The 21,716-nt window shown below is 36.9% G+C and overlaps 1 protein-coding gene across 1 annotated transcript in view; it reads right to left on the reverse strand.

Moving 5' to 3' along the window:
- Nucleotides 1-370: 370 nt before the first annotated feature.
- Nucleotides 371-21,716, reverse strand: part of GABRA2 (gamma-aminobutyric acid type A receptor subunit alpha2) — a 122,468-nt gene continuing 101,122 nt past the window's right edge. The window contains exons 9-10 of the mRNA XM_047091424.1: nt 13,220-13,422; nt 371-1,748 (exon numbers count right to left, since the gene is read on the reverse strand). Of these exons, the coding sequence (XP_046947380.1) occupies nt 1,452-1,748; nt 13,220-13,422 (500 nt within the window). The 3' untranslated portion in view covers nt 371-1,451. The remainder of the gene's footprint in view (nt 1,749-13,219; nt 13,423-21,716) is intronic.

Genomic DNA, 21,716 nt, shown 5'->3' on the forward strand with positions numbered 1-21,716 from the left:
TAACATATTTCAGGGGCATAGAGTATATTTTAAATATTAAAAGAAAAATGAATTTTACCCATTAATATTTAGTAATTATATAAAATTGAAAATTGTGGTTTCTAATTTAGCTATGTGTGTGCACTCTAATTTAGTTAGTGTGTGTGTGTGTGTGTGTGTGTGTGTGTGTGTATACGTGTGTGCATGTTTATATTTGTGCATGTGAACTAATCCACAATCTGTTGGTGATGCTTTAAAGTTTCTGTTTAAAAATGTTCAACTCTTACCAAAACCTCTTCTGGTATACAAAGCTGTTGTAAATTTGAGTCAATGAAATTTAAAGTTGCAATTTACAAAAGCAGATTTACATAATTCTTATCTGAAAGCACTACTTCAAGACAGAAAAATGTGCCAATTCACTGCCCTTTCCTTTGTAATTAGTGGCTTCTGAGTCCTGATGAAAAGAAGCCTTAAGGCAGAATTTGCAGTAAACAGGAAAGAAGAGAATCGTTTAAGTGCTCATCTAGATGCTGTGACACCTATGAATTCTCATCAGTGGGAGTTTTTGGCACAATTTTCTAATCCAATGTGAATGTTGTTCCACAGCAGCCAAACTGGATGCTTTTTCCAGTCTCCAGCACCAAGAAAATTTAGCTGATCAATTTCAATACAACACATACCTGGAAAGAGTAAGACACATTTGTCTTTTTTTTTATTTTTATTGTTTTAATTTAAGGTAGTTTCCAATGATTATAATACTCTGTAGGATTTGAATTTTACTTTCAAATAAACTCTGATGCTAAAATGTAATGGCCATGACATTCTGATAGTTATTAAATTCTAGGCATAATTAACATTCTGTCAGGAGTGACTCTTAACTATTTGAGCTTGTCATGCTGTAATATGTGCTATAGATGCTATACAGAGTAATTAAAAGCTGATTTCAGATCTCTAGTTTTTCTTCTGATGTGTGCTAAGCTTCCAATTACACTAGCAGGGATTCTGAGCACTCATGAAGGGCACTGATGTGGCAGATACAACGAGTTCTGTGATTTAGAAGAATTCCCCTTGGAATGAAAACGTTATCTTACGTTATCGTTAGGCAACAGTACAAAATAGTTCTATTTAAGACTTAAATCAAAAGAGTTCATAAAGTGTGGTATAGGATCCCCATTTTCATCACAATTAGGACAGTAGGAAATGAATCAGGTCACGTGAAATCCACTTTGAACGAGTTCCTAGGGTAAATCTTTAAAAAAGGCAATGGCTCTTTGGGCACAGGGTGCTTTCTGCCTGCGGTTCCGCAAGTTAGCAAATGCGTGTCTCCATTAGAGGTCTACTGGTAAGCTATATAGCTATATACATACTGTACATGTTGGTTCACAGATTAGCAGTTATTAGTCAGACTGTACATAGCAAAACAAACAAAGTTGTATGTTCCTATACATCCCAAAGATCACCTGTGTCTAGATTCAAGGACTGACCCCTAATACAGGTTCTCTGTTTAAATACGTAGCCCAGTAAACTAAATTAAATGTACCAAACAAAACTGGGAAAACTATTCTAGACATTCTGTCAATTTTGCTAACACTGTTGAAGGTTTTCTTGGCTTCTGCTGGCTTGTTTTCCGGCTTCTTGTTGGGTTCTGGTGTGGTTGCACTCTTGGAGATGGTGGAGAGAACTGGGTCTTTTGAAAGATTCGGGGCGTAATTGGCAACAGCCACGGCATAAGCATTGTTCTGTATCATGACAGAGGCTTTTTCTTTTTTCTATTGAAAAATACAAGAATTAACAGAATATGGGTTGAGCCTGCCACTTAACATTTTCCAAACTCCAGTTCAAATTCTGCAGAAAAGCATCTTGATAAAAACATCATTATCAATTAGAAAGATGAAATTTAGGAAAATAAATAAAAGGAGTCCTAAAACCATGAGGAAATCCCCAGTGTAAAAATCAATGACACCATTTACCTGAAGAACCACGTTTTTTTGTTGTTTACATGGAAAACAATCAAAACCATAAATGTAATAAACGATGCAACATTTTGACTCTTACAAGTAGTTATTCAAATATTTGTTGAATGAATGAGTGAATGAATAAATGGAATGTAGAGATATTTTAACAAGAGAAATGATCATCTACAACATATGACCTCAATTTCTGAACAAAGAAATTTATCTTCTTGAACTAGATAACAGTATTTCTCTCTCTGGTGTCAAATGCTTTATTCATATGGTGATAAACTAACCATATACGGGTGGCAGTGAAATAAATACTAAAAACATAGGACAAAGATAAAATACAAATTCTGCTTTTTGCCTAGCTCAACCACAAGCTGTTTCTCCTCATAATCCCCAGTTCAGTTCCCACCCGCTCTAATCTGGCTCACAATTATCTCCTGCCTGGACCAAATTAAATGCTTTGTGCTCTCCCAGCTTGGCTTGACCTTGTCCAATCATTAGACACACTGTAGTCACAGGGATTTTTTTCAAGACACAAATGGGATCATGTCACTCCTCAGCTTAAATCCCTTAAATACACTCTCAAGGTCCTGAGAATAAAATCAATACCTCTTACCATGGCTTCTTTTCTTTGTTATATGCCAGTCCCAGGAAATAACCTCAGTTTTCAGAATATTTCCTTGTTTGGTACCTTTGGCCATGCCACTTCCTTACTTGAATTGCCTCTCTCCATCCTGCATTTCCTGTTATCAATCCCCTCTCATACTTTGGTCTTGGTTTAGTCTTTGTCCTCAAAAAGACCTTCCCAGCCACTCTATGCAGCACAGTCTTTTTGCCCATATGCATGCTTCACAGCACTCAGTTTACTTCCATCGTGGCATTTTTCAAAATGTATAAATTCTTTCTAGTGTGATTATTTGATTGACGTTTTCTTTTCTCATTAGAATCTAAGTTCAATAAAGGCTGGTGCTACGTCTGTCTTGTTTACCATTATAAACTTACACTTAGCATGGTGCCTTCTACCTGGTAGGCACATAATATGCAGCTGAATTAATGAACCTGGAAACATAAATAACATTTATCTGCATTTCTATCTAACATAAATGTCTTCTTAGTTATCTAAATGCAAACAAAATTGAGCCAGCTATGAATTATCCAAAATAGTGAAGAGTGTAAATCAACAGATGTAGAGGACGAATTGGCCTAGAACAGAATTTCAAATATCAATTATTTTCAATTAAGAATTCTCAAAATGTTCGGGGCGCCTGGGTGGCTCAGTCAGTTAAGTGTTTGACTTCGGCTCAGGTCATGGTCTTGCAGTTCATGGGTTTGAGCCCCGCATGAGGTTCTGTGTTGATAGGTTGGAGCCTGGAGCCTGCTTCAGATTCTGTGTCTCCCTCTCTCTCTGCCCCTCCCTACTCATGTTCTCTCTCTCTCTCTCTCTCTCTCTCTCTCATAAATAAACATTAAAAAAATTTTTTTAAAGAATTCTCAAAATGTTCAGGTAAAATGAGATAAGAAAGGTCCTCAGGGAGCCCAGAAGATCCAAAAACAGGCCTGGTTTTCCTGTCCTTTACTGACATCAGGTTTCTCCCTCCTCAATTTCCCTAGCTGATGAGGCATTCTTCCAGATGTGGCTGGAGTATAAAAGGAAAGGGGTTGAGGGTCTACCACTATGAAAGCTATAAAACAGCTTTTCTTCTGCAATGGCACACAAAATTCCCATGTTACAAATGCAGGGGAATTTCCAAGTATGTAACTGACAGCGAGATGGTAACATGTGCTCAACACTAGGATGTGTCAGGTGGAAGGTAAGACTGACAGTATTATTTGTAAAAAAAAACATCACTACTGGGTAGGAGGTAAGTTCCATACTTAACAAATTTCAAACTAGAGGCTAAAGAGGTTTCGTGATATAACCAGGTCTCCTGTCTGTTAAGTGGCTGAAAAAGCACAAAAACTCCCATGTGTGTGACTTTAAACCTCTGCTTTAAATACCATACTATGTGATATTACTCTTTGGAGAAGGTGTTTGAAACTTGGGAGTACACTCTTTCCTAAATTCCTAGTTTATATCACTAGGTCAATCTTCTAAAAAGATCCTTTAAACCATAAAGTATGTAACATACAGGGTTTATATTATCATTATTTAGAATATACCTAGATATCATTTAAAGTAATCTCAAATGGCACTTATAGAGAATTTGGACTGACCATGAGAATATTCTTTAACCTCTACCTGCTTCAGCTTCTAGTTTGAAAACAGGGAGATAATTATACCAAAGCCATAATGAACCACTGTGAGAATTTAGTGCGCAAATGAATACTCAAACCACATTGAAAAGCACAGTCTCTTAGCGGAGAGTAGGAATGGGTATAACTCAGTTACAAAATCTTGATTACTGGCTTACAAGATCCATTTTATATCTTTGAAAGAAGACATAAACATTGCATGGAGGAACCCAAAAAAGGTATCTTGGAAGAGGGACATTTAAGTTAGGTCAGGATTTATGGTGCAAGGTTTAGACATTTTGACAAAGAAACATAAATGTAAATGTCCTTTGTTGTAAGAAGCGTTTACAGATAGACTTTGTACTCTCACCAGCACCCTTCCTGCCTGACTTAACACCCTTCAACTGTATACAAACCCACAGGTGATGCTAAATTATTTAACAAACTCTGAAGCAGGGGCCCTAACAAAACAAAACAGATACTCTGGTCAACCTGAACAAACATTGGCTGTAAATACCCAGAAGGGCTGTGCCAGAATGTACCAGCCAAATATCACCCTCGAATATTTTTGTATGTTGCTGGGTTTTTTTTTCCATCCCAATACTGTGGATATTATCATAAGCAGTGTTAAAAATAATTTTAATGTGTATTTGTAACTTTTATTGACTTAACTACTAAGAATAAAATTTCATCTTATTTTTTCTTCATTGTTCAAAGAATGGCTTCAATTTCTGAATATAAGTATGAACTTCAGAGGCAAGCTTAGTACCTGACAAGATGATGGCTTGGCTTCAGAATGCTCTCTAGGAACTTGGAAACTTGATTATTTTCAGAACCAATAGCAAGCGAAAGTGCAAGAGTCCCGAGTACTATGTTTAGTCAAAACCCAGTGGTTGGCACTTGTAATTTCTTACCAATTCACTGAATGAAGCGCAGGGCACTCCCATGGTACTAAAACTTCTCAATTCTTAGCCATAGCCCAGTAAAGCCTTTCTGGCGTAGATCTTACAAAGTGTTACAAAGTTATAAAATAACTCTCTTCAGTCCATTTGAAAGTAATTATCACAAATATACAGTAAAGCAAATTGCTCCTATCTATTTAAAATCAAAATCATGTATCTAGAGAAAAAAATACTACTGAATTGATAGCTGACTTACGGTTCTTAGATCTGCTAAAGCAGAGTATACAGATTAAGTCCCCATAATATATTCTATTACTATTCTTTGTAATTCATAGATCTACTATTGACAGTACTAAAAAATATTAGTATGCTAGGCCATTACAGAAGATATCACCTTGCCGTATTCACTGCTAACTTCTATCCACTGCTATTTTCTATTAATTTTAAGTGACTCTTGAATGGCTCTGTTACCAATATGCAGATGACTGACATAATACCTCTCACCAGAATTATCACCCATTATGTTTCATTAGACTTCTCTATCTACATATTCCATAGGTAATCAAAACGCAAAATATCCAAAAATGATTACAGGTTACTTTCACTCCCAACCTAATTCTATACACTCTCCTTTATTCCCTAACCTGTGCATGATACCACAATTGAGCCAGGAACTGATTACCAACCCATGCTGTTCCCCTAGTTAGATCCATTTTATACAAACTCAGCTCAAAATCACATGTATTGAAACATTACTTCTTACTGCAATAATTACTCTTTCCATGGGCTTCCACGACACCCTAGTGTCTGTCTCTATAGTGGCATGTATACTTCTCTCACTTATTTTTTTTCTTCCACTTGACTGTAAGCTCCTTGAGAGCACAGACTGTGCAATGCAGAGCTGCTAGCATAGTTCCTGGCACAGAAGAGGCTCAAAAAATGTTTGCTTTATCATGAATGACATGTACTAGAATGATCACTGTGACAAAAAATATATATTTAGAAAGTATATGATATATACAAACATATAAAGTTATTTTGTATAGTATTTATGAGAGTCATAAAATTGAGATTCCCATAGTCTGTTCTATAATTCTATTATGTAATTATCCTGAAAGTCCACAATTTTACCATTCCACATGTTTGTGGAAGTTGTTTTGCTTGTAATTGAGACTCATATTAAGTGGGAAGGGGAAAATATGGCTAATCACAAAATCAATAGATTATGTGTTTTTACACATTAATTGGGGAAAAAAGAGGAAAATACGCTACTATAGAATTTGTTGATGCTGTAGCTGAAGTGGAATGAAAAGTAAATACAGCACATACTAATTACATTTTCTATTTTTTAAACAATGTTTTATAGGATTCAGAATATTCTGAGTTTATTACTTCATTAGAATGTCTGAACACATGTAAAATTTCAAGTCTGGAAAATTCTTGATTGTAGAAATCAAAATGTCTTACACCATGGGGCAAACCAGTTTCAGCTTCCTTAGAGTAGTAGATAAAATAATGTGTTAATAACTTGAGCAAATGCTCTTGCTAAAATATAGACATCTGTTAGCATAGTGACCTGGGATATGAATAAAAATAATAATCACATGGTTGCAGAATTGGAAAGAATCGCAGATATTGTCCTTAGAATAAGGAAAGGGAGCGCTCATAAATGTAACACTAGATAAGACAGACTTTGGAAAAAACCCAAGGTTGCCAGAGTGGCAAATCTATGCTCTTTCTATATACCATGTTGTTTTTTTTACAGTCATTGTGGCTACTAGCCAGCCCATTTCTTGTAAAGCAACAACATGCTCCTGGGTCAGATAATGCTATTGTTAACTGTCTGCTAACCATCCTGACTGAGAAAAGTGATACTTACAGAAGATTGTTTGAAGGTTATACAGTCCATCCACTTCTCTAAGTACTCTAAAGTCTTTCCTTGGATTAAATTGGGCCATGAGAAAGCTATATACTTGGACCATATTAGCTTAGCTCCTTGAAGAATTGCCTTCACTGAGTTGTATGTTAATGTAATGCCTTCAGCTTTTATTGAAGGGGACTACAAGAGACATCAATATGAAATTCATTACTGAGTTTATTGGGAAAATGTTGACATTACTTTCAATAGTACCCAGCTTTCCCTAATATAAAACCCATATGATATTGTTTTAAAGAATTCAATGTAGGAAAATATTTTCTCTAAGAAAATCTATGCTTCCATTTTTTGATTACAAATAAGAATAACTCCCGCCCCCCACCCCATGGTTTACTTTGGCAGCCAAGAAGCTCAGAATTTAAAGCTCAACTCCTCTAGCTATGGACTATAGCTAATGTTCTGGCCCAAACGGTGGACACATTTGCATTGTATTTTCCTTCATCCTGATATCTTACTTCTATTTATATTTTATTTTATAATAGTTAAGTGCATGCATTCTTTTGGTAAACTGCCTGAAATGCTTTTGGAACAAGGCAGGATGTTGAAAAATGCAAATAAATGAAGAAAACACTTGAAATGTGATGTTTTCTATGGATTGCATGGAGTGAATCACAAAACAATGGCACATTTCATGTTAGTTTGCATACTATGTTGCTAAATCTTTTTTTTTTTTAATTTTTTAGTGTTTATTTATTTTTGAGAGAGAAAGAGAGACAGAATTGGATCTGGTAAAGGGCAGACATAGAAGGAAACATAGAATCAGAAGCAGGCTCCAGGCTCTGAACTGTCAGCACAGAGCCCGACGCGGGGCTTGAATCCATGCACTGTGAGATCATGACCTGAACTAAAGTCGGTCACTTAACCGACTGAGCCACCCAGGTGCCCCAACTAAGTCTGTGTTTTAAGTAATTTAATATATGATGTGTTTCCAGAGAATATGCTTTTCTTGGCCAGTGTAGAACCACTGACTCAGATTTAGAAATGGAATCAGTCTCAAGAGATTAGAGTTATTTATTTTTTAAATTTAATTCAAATAAATTATGTGCTAACTATTATTCCAGGTTATAGCAGAGAAAATGATGAGTGTGACAATACTACTATCTTCTTAGACCATGTAACCTACTGTTAGAAACACAAATTTATGATAAAAGTATAATTTACTAAGGTCACATAAAATGAATTTGTGTCAGGTACTGCAGAAAGATAATAGAGGGCAGTAATTGGATTCACTTAGAAAGTTTCAGTGTTAAGTAAAATCAGATGGATATTAAGAAAGAAGTAGGAATTCATCAGTTACAGAAGGAAGGAGGGGGCATTTTGGTAAGAGGAATCTAATGTCATGGAGATGTGTAGCAGCATGGATATTGGGGGATGGTTTAATGGCTAGAGGAAGAACACAAGCATGGACTTCAGATCTGTGTTCAATCTTGGATGTACCACTTATTAGATGTGATCCTGAGTAAGTAACTTTATGGGAACAAATCTATGGTTTCTCATTTCTTTTTTTTTTTCTTAAGGTTTTTATTTATTTATTTGTTTGTTTATTTGAGAGAGGGATAGAGCATGAGTGGGGGAGGGACAGAAACAGAGGTAAGGAGAATCCCAAGCAGGCTCTGCTCCATCAGCACAGAGTCGACGTGGGGCTGAAATTCAGGAATCAGTGAGATAATGACTGAAGCCAAAACCAAGAGTCGGATGCTTAACCAACTCAGCCACCCACATGTCCCTGCAGTTTCTCATTTCTAACACAGAGATATTCCTAGGCACATGGGGGTAATGCACAATGAATAATAATAGTAATAACTTGAGCAAACGCTCTTGCTAAAATATAGACATCTGTAAAACAACAAGTAACTCAACATGTGAAACAAACTTATGAGAAAGTTATGTACTTGGAGGATATCAGCTGACCAACTTGAAGAATTCATTAAAGAGTTCAATAATTAGCATTAAGATTTCAACAATTCACTGAAGAGCTGAAAAATGACCCTAGCACTAATGTAGAGGATGGACTGGAGGGAGACATGATTAGAGACAGTGTTCTCAGAGAACACTGAGCAAGGGCATAGTCCATGACAAGGACAAGAAAATAGGCACCATGTGATGACAGGTTAGATGTTAAGGGGTATTTCCAAATTGTTGGTATGTGAGATTAGGTTTTGCCAGAGATTTAAAAAAGGAAATGTGGGCAGGGGAAATATACAAAATCAATTTAGAAGGTTTTATCTTTGTTTGTTGTATTTTTATTTAAAAAAAAGATATGTAAAGATTGAGATAGTAGAGTCATATAGAAATGCCTAGGGAATGGGATGGATATATGATCCCAGAACTTAAAAGAAAGGTATGGGGTACAGTTATAGATACTATAAAAGCATGAGCTGTAGATTTGATTGGGCTGTACTTTATTCATTCAGACCATATTTACTGAGCAACTAATACACACAAGACCCAGTGCAAAAGGCCAACAGTGAATGATTTACTGAAATAAACATGGACATGTTATAATGATCAGTGAAGGAGACGAGGCATTATATACAATTACAAACTGTAATAAAGGATTTAATGTAAAAAATCAGGGTGTTAGACACACTTAAATGGGACTGAATCATTTCGGGGGTGCAGGATTCAGAAATTTCCTGAAGATTGACATTTGTTCTCAGGACGAGTAGGATTATCTATTTGGGGACAGTAAATGGGTGGACACTGTTTAGTGTTGTAGACATTCCCACAAATACTATCTATAAAACCCTTAAAGTGAGAATCACATAGTGAATAGTAAAACCAAAAACAATAAAATAAAGCCAAATGACTGTCTTTGGGGGTAAACAAGAGCAGATGTTAGGGAGACAGGATCTACTGTGAATTCGGGCAGGGACTCTCAGAATAGAATGAATAAAGGCAGCTGCCAGGCCAGGATTTGAGGGCAGGAAGTTGCTATTCGAAGGCTTCTTGTAAAGAAATGCTGCTGACTTGCACCTGAATGGAGTTCTGAAGCCCAACAATATTCAATGGGTTGAATGGGGATCCCTTGAGAAAAATGAAAAATTATTATCTGATCTGAAAACGTGGAGGTTATTGGTGTTCGTCAGTTACAGGACAATACATGAAAAGGAAATCAGATTACAGTGGGCTGAGAATTAAATTGAAAGTGAGAACACAGACATTGTAGCACGGTTTTCAAAAAGCTTGAATTGGAGAAGAAGATGGTAGAATCTGAAGATGGGGGAATGGGTGACAAAGGATCTAGAGAGAGTTCTTGCCTCCGTGGTTAATGAAACAGAGTAAGCATACTCCTTACTGAAAGGAAGGAGGCAGCTGGAAAGGAGAAGATGGCCTTGATGAAATGAGAAGAAAACAATAACTGATGCTTCAAGGCTGAGAAAAGAACAAGAGAGAAAGAGATCAAGAGCTGCAGTGGAAGAATTAGTCTTGGGCAAGTGGAAGAATGTTGGTTGTGAGGGAAGCTTCCAGAAGAACTTGGGGAATTTCATAATAAGATACTTTCTGTATATGGAAAGGAATGACAACTGGAGATGGAACATTTGATCCAGCACTACACTTTTAGAGTGATAAGGTTTTGTAATCTAGTGTCACACCTGAGGCTAAAAGTAGTAAAACGTCCAAGATCACAGAGCACAGTAGGTAGGCTCTGTCTTCTAACAGAGGGCTCAAATGTAGCTTGAATATGAATGGAGTGGATTTATGTATTTGCAAAAACTAACTTTCAAGATCAACAGAGTGCAATCTACATATAAATTGTATGTTAAATGTGTATTTCCTTTTTCAAACATATGCTAGTGGTATGCATCTTTGAGTCATTATTATTCTTATGATGCAAATTAATACTTGCCAGTTTACAAATGTTTAAGAACTTTTCATATGCTCTTTCTATTGACAGATGATTGAACTGCATTGACTTATGATACCAACTTCGAAAGCTGAGGATTTTTTCCAGTCTGATAAAACTGGAAGGACACCAATATGGGCAGTGGACAAAAATTCTATAATTCAAATAAATTATCATTTTCCACTTAAAAAAATTTCTTCCTAAGGAAAACTAAAGCAGAGAAGCCTGAAAGTAGACTGCACTGAAATATTTTTTCAGGCAGATGTGCTAGTTTGGGGCACTCGATTTCCTTTCAGTCCTAAGAATGTGGTTATTTCCAAGCTAAGTTTAGGAAGCACCTCCCAAAATTCATTTGAATCATGAAATTGGGTTGAGTACCCACTGATAAATTCACCATTGTAAAGACTGAACATTCTTTCCAAGACTGAACATTCTTTCCGTGAAGGCAATGAAGTTTTTCCTTGGTGTTACATGTGCAGACTTCATAAAAGAAACTCTTAGATTCTTTATTCAACAAAAAATTCTCAAAGGCCTAGGTATGGAAAAGTAAGAACAAGCAACGTGCCTGATACAATGTTCCCTTTAAATTAACCACTGAATTCCAACCACTTAGGACTGAAATAATACAACATTTGTTAGCTGTTTTCTTGCAGATGAGACCCAAACATCAATGATTTTGTCCTGGATTTATCTTTGCTCTGTGTGATTTGATATGTGGTTTGACTTAATTCCAGCATTCCTCAGTACTAGGTAATTGTTTTTAGAATGCATCATCATGAATGGGTTTTTTGCATTTATAGGTACTTCTATTTTCCAAGTACAGGGAGAAGGTATTTTATTTGATATGCCAAATCACAATGTCAATTTGATATGCCAAACCACAATGTCAATTTGGTTGGCACCCTCATAGCATTAAAAAGTGATATATCAATGAATATCTATATGGAGAATTTACCACAAACCACTATTTATCTTTTGTGACATATTTATAAACATGTCTGGCATTTATAAATACATCTGGCATTTCACCTTCAAAAAAAGTTAGTATGAAAGCACATGTGTAACTAATATAACTAAAAAGAAGTAATTGCATAGATAGCAATGAAAAAGCAGTACACTATATGGAAAATGAAAACATAAATCAATAATAAAATGTAATGGAAATGCTGTAATAACCTAGAAGTTAACCATAGAAAGCTAATTGGATTCCCTTTAATATTTACTCAGTAGCTGTTAGTATGCAAAACGTTGCTTATAAAATGAAATAAACCAGCACTTATTAAAACTTACAGTTTACAAAATTAGGAAAAAGAGCAAGACTTTTAAATTATAACATCAATCATTTGTATGCTTAAACTGCAATATGGTTCTAGAAATGAGAAAAAATTATATTTAAATAACTGACAAAGAAGTAAAATCACCAAGTATGTTATTCCAAATTTAATGGAAGAAACATTTTAATAGATATATTGTTAAAAAGGAACCTTCCAAGTAGAACTTAACTATTAAGAATACTTTATATCTCACTGTGATACAGCCAAAGCTTCCTCTTAATGCAGATGAATAATAATCCATTAAATAAGAAAGGGAACAGATGTTATATTAATGCTCAAAACTTCCACTAGCTTCAGTACTTGAAACCTAAAAATGGACACCAACAATTCCCAAAGAAATTAATCTTAAAAACAAATGAGTCTCATAGACTACATGAGCAACTTAAACTTTCTGAGCATTCCAGCACCTAAGTACTTATTCCATACAACATGGAAGAGATAACAATGTTGCTTGAATCTTTCTATCCAAGCAACAGCGATGAGGGTAGGTGAAGAGTAACTTAACTGCTGATAGAGCCTGAGATTCTACAACAGGTAAATTAAAGTCCACTTTCTTTTCAAATCTCTTTATTATAAAGCAGTGTGGTATTTAAGAGCATGAACTTCATGGTCAGATCTGCCATCACATATAGCTACTAACTTGTGGTGTGAGCTTGGGCAAGTAAATGACTTCACTAAGCCTTAGCTCCTTCATCAGAAAATGAGAATTAAAAAGAGACACTAGTCATAAAGTTGTAAAGATTACGTGATAGAACATGTGTAAACAACTTAGCACAGTGCCTGACACACAGTCAGAGCTCAGCAGATGCTAGGGAGTGGTTTCAACAGAAGTCATACTCTAACAAGCATTCCTAAAGGATTTCAGGCAAAAGCATACTTTAAAAGAAATATGATTCACACACACACACACACACACACACACACACACACACACACACACACATAAAATTTATATTTGAATGTTTTTAATGTCAATTTTTAGGAACATGTCTGTTATAAACTAAATCTGTTAGGGGATTCTCACTTACCTTGTCATTGACTACACTCTTCCCATCCCAAGCCCATCCTCTTTTGGTGAAGTAGTTAACAGTTGCAAATTCAATTAGGGCAGAGAACACAAATGCATAACAAACAGCAATAAACCAGTCCATGGCAGTTGCATAAGCCACTTTGGGGAGGGAGTTCCGAGCACTGATGCTTAGAGTTGTCATTGTTAGAACAGTTGTGACTCCTGCAGAAAGACAGGAACCAAAAACATCAACAGATACAAGACAGCATTGGAAATATTCTTTTTTCAAAGTTACTTTCACTGCCACTGAATCCACTTAAAAAAAAAAACTGGAAGAACAAAGTTAATTATCACAAATGGCTGTTATAATTCTTGAAGTAATAACTCTGAAATGCTTTAAGTTTTCATTTTTGTTGCTATGAATCTCCTTTTTCTCTTTTTAATACTGTTAAGGGTACAAAGGTGGTAATAACTGAAGTAGAATTTCCTATGAGGAAAGTAGGTACTTTAAATTGATCCATCGTGCATTAACCTTATTTTTAAAAAATCCCACACAAAGCCTCACATGCATTAATTCATCGTTTATTTAAAACACGCTAAGCAATGGACCAATCATCCACACCAGTGATCACAATGGAACTATGATTAAGAAGTTCTTCATTCTAAGTATAGCTACCTAAATATGAAATTAATTCTGGATCGCTTAGCGTCATGAGGACATAATTTCTTTCATAACGAAGCTTAGAATCTATAGAAAATAAAACAAGTAACTAAACCCTAAATCTTATAAAATGCAAATCACTACATTTTAAGGAATATTTTATACTCTGTTCATTTAAAAAATAATTTAGTTCCTTTCACTGCAGAGCTTTTCTGCCAGTAGTCAGGGAAGTCATGATTAAGTAAAAAGAAAGCAATAACTCAGGAGGTAAGCTGTAACATCAGCAGTCAAATGTCTGCAATTACCTGTTTTATCAGAGATCCAATAGAAGTTTAATTTCGTACATAGAGGACACATTAAATTAAAAGAGTTAAAATGTTAAAGAAATGTTCATTCATATGTTAAAGTTGTATACTATTGTATTTTTTGCTTTCCCTGAGGATAAATAAAGCAGCTTTTTCTTCTCATCTGCAATAGAGTTAGGAATTCCAAATAGCAGTGAGTCTTTCATCATGACTGAATGCATCTAGGAATATGATGGTAGTAGTAGGAATAAAAGGTAGAAAAGTAAATTTACTTCACCTGCTACTAAGTCAATATTAAAAAACACATTTACAGAAACGCACTGCCCTTTCATGTCTCAAAGTGCAAGGTTTTAGACGACTGTGAAGATGTATTCTTTTGAGAACTGGGTACAGGAGAATACTTAAACAGAAAACAAGACAGATATAACCACACATATCCACAACCAAAACCACATCTTCCCCAACCCATGTGCTTGCACAAACGCATGCATGCGCACACATGTACACACACACATGCAAAATATAGCAATGCAAATGACAAATCAATATAGGAAAATATATTTAACTTCCTTAGCAGTTAAGGAAATATAAACAAAGTGATAATAAGATGTGTTTTTTTAATTTTCTTTTTTTTACATTTATTTATTTTTGAGAAACAGAGTGAGACAAAGCATGAGCGGGGGAGGGGCAGAGAGAGAAGGAGACACAGAATCTGAAGCAGGCTCCAGGCTCTGAGCAAGTGATCAGCACAGAGCCCGACACGGGGCTCGAACCCACAAACTGTGAGATCATGACCTGAGCCGAAGTTGGATGCTTAACTGACTGAGCCACCCAGGCGCCTCAAGATGCCTTTTTAAAACAATATAGTCACCAAAATATTAGCAAACTTCAAAAGATTTATACTACGCTAGTGTTGAAGAGAATGTCGGCAATGGGCATCCTTTCTGAATAGGGATTACAAATTGGTGTCATACCTAAGAAATTGTTACCTAATTCAAGGTCATAAAGATTTAGGGACGCCTGGGTGGCTCAGTCGGTTGAGCGTCCGACTTCATCTCAGGTCATGATCTTGTGGTTCATGGGTTCAATCCCTGCGTTGGGCTCTGTGCTGACAGCTCAGAGCCTGGAGCCTGCTTTGGATTCTGTGTCTCCCTCTCTCTGCCCCTCCCCCACTCACGCTCTGTCTCTCCCTCTCTCAAAAATAAACATTAATTTTTTTTTATTGAAATGTATTTATAGGTATTTTAGTTTTACTATTTTAATTTTTTTAACGTTTTATTTATTTTTGAGAGAGAGACAGAGACAGAGCATGAGCAGGGGAGGGGCAGAGAGAGAGGGAGACACAGAATCCGAAGCAGGCTCTAGGCTCTGAGCTGTCAGGGCAGAGCCAGATGCAGGACTTCAACTTGTGAACCGTGAGATCATGACCTGAGCCGAAATAAAGAGTTGTACGCTCAACCAACTGAGCCACTCAGGCACCCCTAGTGACTTTTCTTAACTTATTCTGTAAAGTCTGATTCTTTTTGTTTGGGGCCACTGAGTTCTTTGGGATTTTGTTTGTTTGTTTTAGCGTAGTGGCTATCTGATGATTAGACAGTTTTCCTTAAATACCTGGAACAAAAAATTTCCTTAGTCTTTGCCAAGTGGCTCTGTGTGCAGGTTGGGATATGTCTTCAACTTTCAGCCAGGTAGTTTACAACCCTGCTTTAGCATACATACACCTTCTGCTTCTGTAGGGCCTCAAGAGGTGAAAGTTTAGGGCTTTCTCGGGTCTTTTTTTTTTTTTTTAATTTTTTAATGTTTATTTATTTTTGAGACAGAGAGAGACAGAGCATGAACGGGGGAGGGTCAGAGAGAGAGGGAGACACAGAATCGGAAGCAGGCTCCAGGCTCTGAGCTGTCAGCACAGAGCCCGACGCGGGGCTCGAACGCATGGACCGTGAGATCATGACCTTAGCCAAAGTCGGACGCTTAACTGACTGTCTCGGGTCTTTATTGAGTGTTCACAAAGCTCTGTGTATACACGTGGACTTTTAGATTCCAAAATACATGTCAGTGCTTTTGAAACTACTTTTGTACAATTCTTCCTTAGCCCTTCCTCTCAAACTCTTTGGTTAGACCATTGTTTGTCCCAAATGTTATCCATCACCTCAGGCAGAAGCAACTAAAACATCTGCCTATAAATACTTTCAGTGACATCTCCCTGGTAGCAACTTTTGCACCAGGAGAATTCTGAGTCAGGTAACATACAAAGACAAGCTTTTTGCAAATGTCTTCCAGGGAGGCACCATAAAGTGCTGATAATACTTTCTGAATGAGCCCCATTTCCTCACCCTAATACCTGGAGGCTTTTATTTGGAATTTCGTACTCCACCATTTTTGCTGGTATCTACCCTGATCCCCAGCAATTCTTCTAGATGGGGCAGGGCAGTATAAAATACCGGTGAACTGTACTGTTATGTCCTCCGATGGCCTCCCAGTCACATGGCCTGGGTTTGAATCCTGGCTCCAATACTCGCTGTTTTTCTGTGACTTACAGCAAGTTCCTCAACTATTACTTTCTTCAAATACAAAATAGAATTATAAACTCTACCTTCTTTAGAGGTACGCTGTGACGGTTTAGTATGAATGTGGCATAAAATTTGGCACATCATAAGTGTGCAGGAAATGTCAGCTACTGTAATTCTTTTTTGTTATCACTACTGCTATTAGAAATGTCTCTTACTGAAATGACAGCAGGAAAATATAAAGCGATAAATAATACACAAGGCTCTTCACATGAACACACCTTGTAAAAGTAAAAAGGTGGCAACCATTGGCATATTCATTGATTGGGAAGTAGTTTAATAAATTGTTGATTACCTACACTAGTAATAGCACAACAATATTACAAAGAGTAAAGCAGGGCTGTTAATTCATTGCAAATGTATCTACCGTACGTTTTGCTTAAAAATAGTTCATGATTCAATTTTCATGAAAATATCTGCACTTGGATTTGTGTATCAATATAGATATACCTGTATGAGCTTAGTAAATACAACATAAAATGAAAAAGGACACTTCAGTTACCACTTTGGGGAAGAAAGTGTTATGTGGTCTGGATGGATAAAATAGAAAATGGACTTGTGACTGATTTTTTGTTGTTTCATTTCTTTGGTATTTTACTAGACAAGCATGAAAGAATACAATCTGTAAGGATATAATCTAAGACGGTAATATTAGTTACTTGGGGAATTAACATTGGAGGCAATTCATTTTTTTATTTTTTCCTTTTTTCTTGCAGTGAACTTGCTTTGTTTTTGCGATAAGACAAAAAAAAATACAAGATTTTTAATTTAAAGAAGGGATATCTGATGACATTTATTATTTATAATTCAAGTGTGAATTTCTGGGAATGATTGATCATTACATGAATGTTGACTAATTTAAAGTAGATTAATCAAAAAATGCAAAGTTCAAATTATGGCAAACCACAAATTTAACTATGATTCTAATTCTACACTGCTAGTTTAAAATTAGATCTGGGTCTAGTCATTCAAACTACTAAAACATTCTAGCAGTTCAATGAGTCTACTATGAGGTTATTTTTCACCATATTCAAATCTTCCCTATATCTAATTTTTTTCTTCCATCTGACTGTGTAAACTTGACAATAAAATTGGTAACACTGACTATGAGTTTCTACCTTTCCCCCCCTTCCCCTTTTTTTCTTTTCACTGGAAGGGTGTGGTTCTCATATGCTAGCTTTCCTGCCTGCTAGTTCAGCCTCGCCTGTTCCCATGACACTATAAATAGAAGATCTGGGCATTAAAAAAAGAGCTGCACTTACTTGGTAAGCTCAGACCTTCCACATGCCTGTCTGCCAACAATGGGCATTTTTCTATACCTACTAGGGCCTCCAAAAATGAATGTTCCCACATTTCTTTACCAGACTGTCTCTTTCTTTATTTCCTCTGTGTGACTACCATAACTCAATGCGTCCTTGGGAGGCCTAAGTTTCTTTCTCAGTAAAACAAAAGGCAAATAACTTACAGTGTTTTAGCACTAAAATTCGATGCATATATGTGAAATGTGTCATCATTCCCCACACACAGACAATATCTGACATACAGTTCTTTGATATTCTGGTTTCATTCTATGTTAACATTTCTTATGTAAGGTATAAGTGCCGAGACCTGAACTCAGGAGCTGAACAAATAGCATCAAAGTAAAGGAACACCAAGTGTTGGCTGCAAATATGTGCTGAGAGTATAAAATCAAATCGGGGGGTCGGGGCGGGGGGGATGATTTCAGCACAGAGACTGACACTGTGAGCTCCACAGCCAGATGCCTAAATCTTTATCTTGTGACCTTGGGGGACATTCCCCAGCCCCTTTGTTCCACAGTATCCTCATTTGTGAAGTGAAGATTATGAATAGTGTTTTCCCATAATGTTGATACAGTGACCAAAGAGTTACTGCATGTGAACCGGTGTCTCTATTATAAAAAGGTGCCTCAGTGCATGTGCAGAAAAATATTACCCTGAAAGCAAAGTCAAGACAGATTTAAATCAGAGAAATGAAATGAAATGAAATGAAATGAAATGAAATGAAATGAAATGAAATGAAGTGAAGTGAAGTGAAATGAAATGAAATGAAACAAGATGAAATGAAACAAAATCGATACGATACGATACGATACGATACGATACGATACGATACGATACAGTCCTCCTTTAGACTTTCATTCCCATCAGATGTTGTGTGTGAGTGTTTGTGGTTGGGGTGTGGGGTGGAAGTCTTGGAAACCAAACGGCACAACCGCAATAGGACACAAATGTAAAATTGTGTGACACCACCTGCTGGTTACTGGCAGAAATGGCAGAAAAAACAACCAGACATTCTGAAAACAAAAGTGCTAGATTTGTTTTTTTTTAGCACTTACAAATAGAGTAATAAATGCACTTATTTTATTTTTAAGGTTGCAATTTTAACTCGTTACTGTCCTACATCTGAAGGATAAAAACACTGAAATTTTGTGTTAGGTGCAGAACTGAGAACTTAGATAACATATCTTGCCATAAAGCCTAATGAACTCAAACTCCACTAAATTAAAATTTGTGAGAATTTAGAAACCATCAACTATAATCTAGAAGAAGATGTCTGAAAGGACACTTTTAGTGTGCACAATATTGTGAAAGATTATAACTTTTTTTTTTTTTTTTGCTTACCTGAATGTATCCTGGACTTAATACATTTAAAACTCACATCTCTCTACCCAATCCTTTTCTTCCTGAAGCCATTTTTCCCGCAGAAAGGCCCCTATGACCTAAAGGAAGCCATTTTCATATTTGAGGTTGAAGCTGCAGTGACATGAATGTTTTCTCAGTTTGAGCAATTTGTCAGTCTAGGCAACATATTATTTCCTCTACCTAGGATCCTTCCCCCTCTTTTTTAAGAATACCTAATTATCATTCCTTCCCTAAGTACGTTACTGAGTGCCTACTCAACGCCAGTTATTTTTGCAGGCACTGGGAACACAGCAACGAACACGAGCGCAAAGATTCCTGCACTTCAGAGCGCACACTCTGCTGATGCATTCTGCAGGATTTCACCCCTAAAGGCACCTGTGACCCGGTCCTATGGCTACCTCCATCACGTTGTGTCCTTGAATTTTCTGTTGGTTTACATGACTGTATCCTTCCAGGGAACTACATGGAGTAGAGCCTTGTTCGTTGTCTTCTCCCCCAAAGGTAAAAGGGTGCTCAGCAGAGAGTAGGAGGCTACCAAATAGTTTCTAAATGAATTAATACATATTTACTGAAACTATGATCTGCAATTCTCCAATGATCTGCAACTGATAAGCATTAACTTCATTAGGATACCTTCAAGAAATCTATTCCTTCTTTTATAATGCACATAAACATTTAGTCCTCATTTTGTGCTACATATGGTAGAGCTGTGAATGGAATGTGAGCAGAGCCACAAAAAGATAAAAGTTAAAATATATATATTTTTTAAAAGAGCACAAAGGAACCTAACATCACAACTGGGCAAGGTCTATGATGGACTGTAATCAAGTGATCTACCTAGACTGGGAATTTGAGTTAGGCTTCGCTAAGGAAATAAGGGGGAAAGTTAAAGCGGTCACCAGGCAAGGGAAGATAATGCTAGACTGGGGAAATAGCATGCATAGGAAGCCGGGGACATAAGGAAAGCATTTAAGAGAAATGAAAAGAAGCCTGGAAGGCAGGAAGACAGATTAGAGTTTCATGGAAGATGAGGCCAGAGCGGGAGGTAGGAGCCAGATGATTCAGAACCTGTTGGATGGTGTTAAGGTAATCTAACTTCTCATCAAGAGCAATGGGAAACCATTATACTGTTCATTTTAAGCAGGGTAATGGCATGATCACTTCTTATGTAAGATCACTCCTTTTGATTCTTAGAGCTTCCAATTCTTTACTTACATGACTGATCTCTTCTTGCGTGTTGTTTATTTTTTCCATTAGGGACTTTAACAGACTTAACAGACTTAACAGATTGATCTTAGTTATTTTTAATTCCTTGTGTAATCATTCCAACATCTCTGTCATAACTGAGTCTGGTTCTGCGGTCTGCTTTTCCTCTTCCAACTGGTTTGATTTGTATTTTCTCCTTTTGGCATGCCTTCTAATGTTTCTTCATCTGCCCTCCCACCCCCAAGTTTTATTGAGATATCATTGACACACATCCCCGATACTGTCTCGTTGAACTTTGACCATGTTCATTTGGGTAATGGAAACTGAGATAAACAGACGTTTAGTGCAGGATTTATGTCAGTCTGGCTATAGGGTGGCTGTGTTTAGCGTTGGCTATAGGTTTAGTGTTTGCTATCACTATAGGTGCCACAGGATCCAAGTTCCTTTCATTTTCTTTTTGCGGTTTTACCCTCTTGACTTTGGACTTCCCAAAGCACTCTTCCTCCCAGACTTCAGATCTTTCTGCTAAAAGCTATTGCTAGGTCACTCCTGGAGCTTTGCTGGTGTGGCAGGAAGGTGTAAGGGAGGGGGGCTGTTCTATAATCTTCTGATTGAACCTCAGTCTTCCGGTGGGCCTGTGTCTTAGGCTGTAATCTTCACAAGTGTGTCTCCTCTGGTACGTTTTATGCCCCATTCTTCTTACTCCCTTCCCTGGCTGCCGCATGCCCAATCCATTTCCTTGAAGTTCTGATCTCTGTTGAGTTTTCATGAGTTCACACCCCTTAGATGAGGGAGCGAGGCCAGAGGGGCTGGAGTGGGAGGATGGCCCTCCTGTTGGTTGGGATGAGGTTCTGCCCGGTCCCTTCTCCTGGACATGGCTTCAGTTATAGATAAGGCTCTCAGTGTATCATTGCAGTGCATGATGCTTTAGTAGCATCCCTTTCAGGTTAAAAAAAAAAAAAAAACTTAGCTGCATCTCTCTCAATGTGTCTGCCTCTTCACAGTTTGGGATGGCACTTTGCCTGTCACCTCGATTCTCTTACAAATGCAACAAAAGTCTTTAATTTTCAGTTTGCTCAGCTTTTTCTTGTGGCAAGGATAAGAGTGACAACTT

Source organism: Lynx rufus, unplaced genomic scaffold (genome assembly GCF_022079265.1).
Source record: "Lynx rufus isolate CCGP_SWC_20201006 ecotype Redwood Valley unplaced genomic scaffold, mLynRuf1.p SCAF_3, whole genome shotgun sequence".
Lineage (NCBI taxonomy): Eukaryota > Metazoa > Chordata > Mammalia > Carnivora > Felidae > Lynx > Lynx rufus.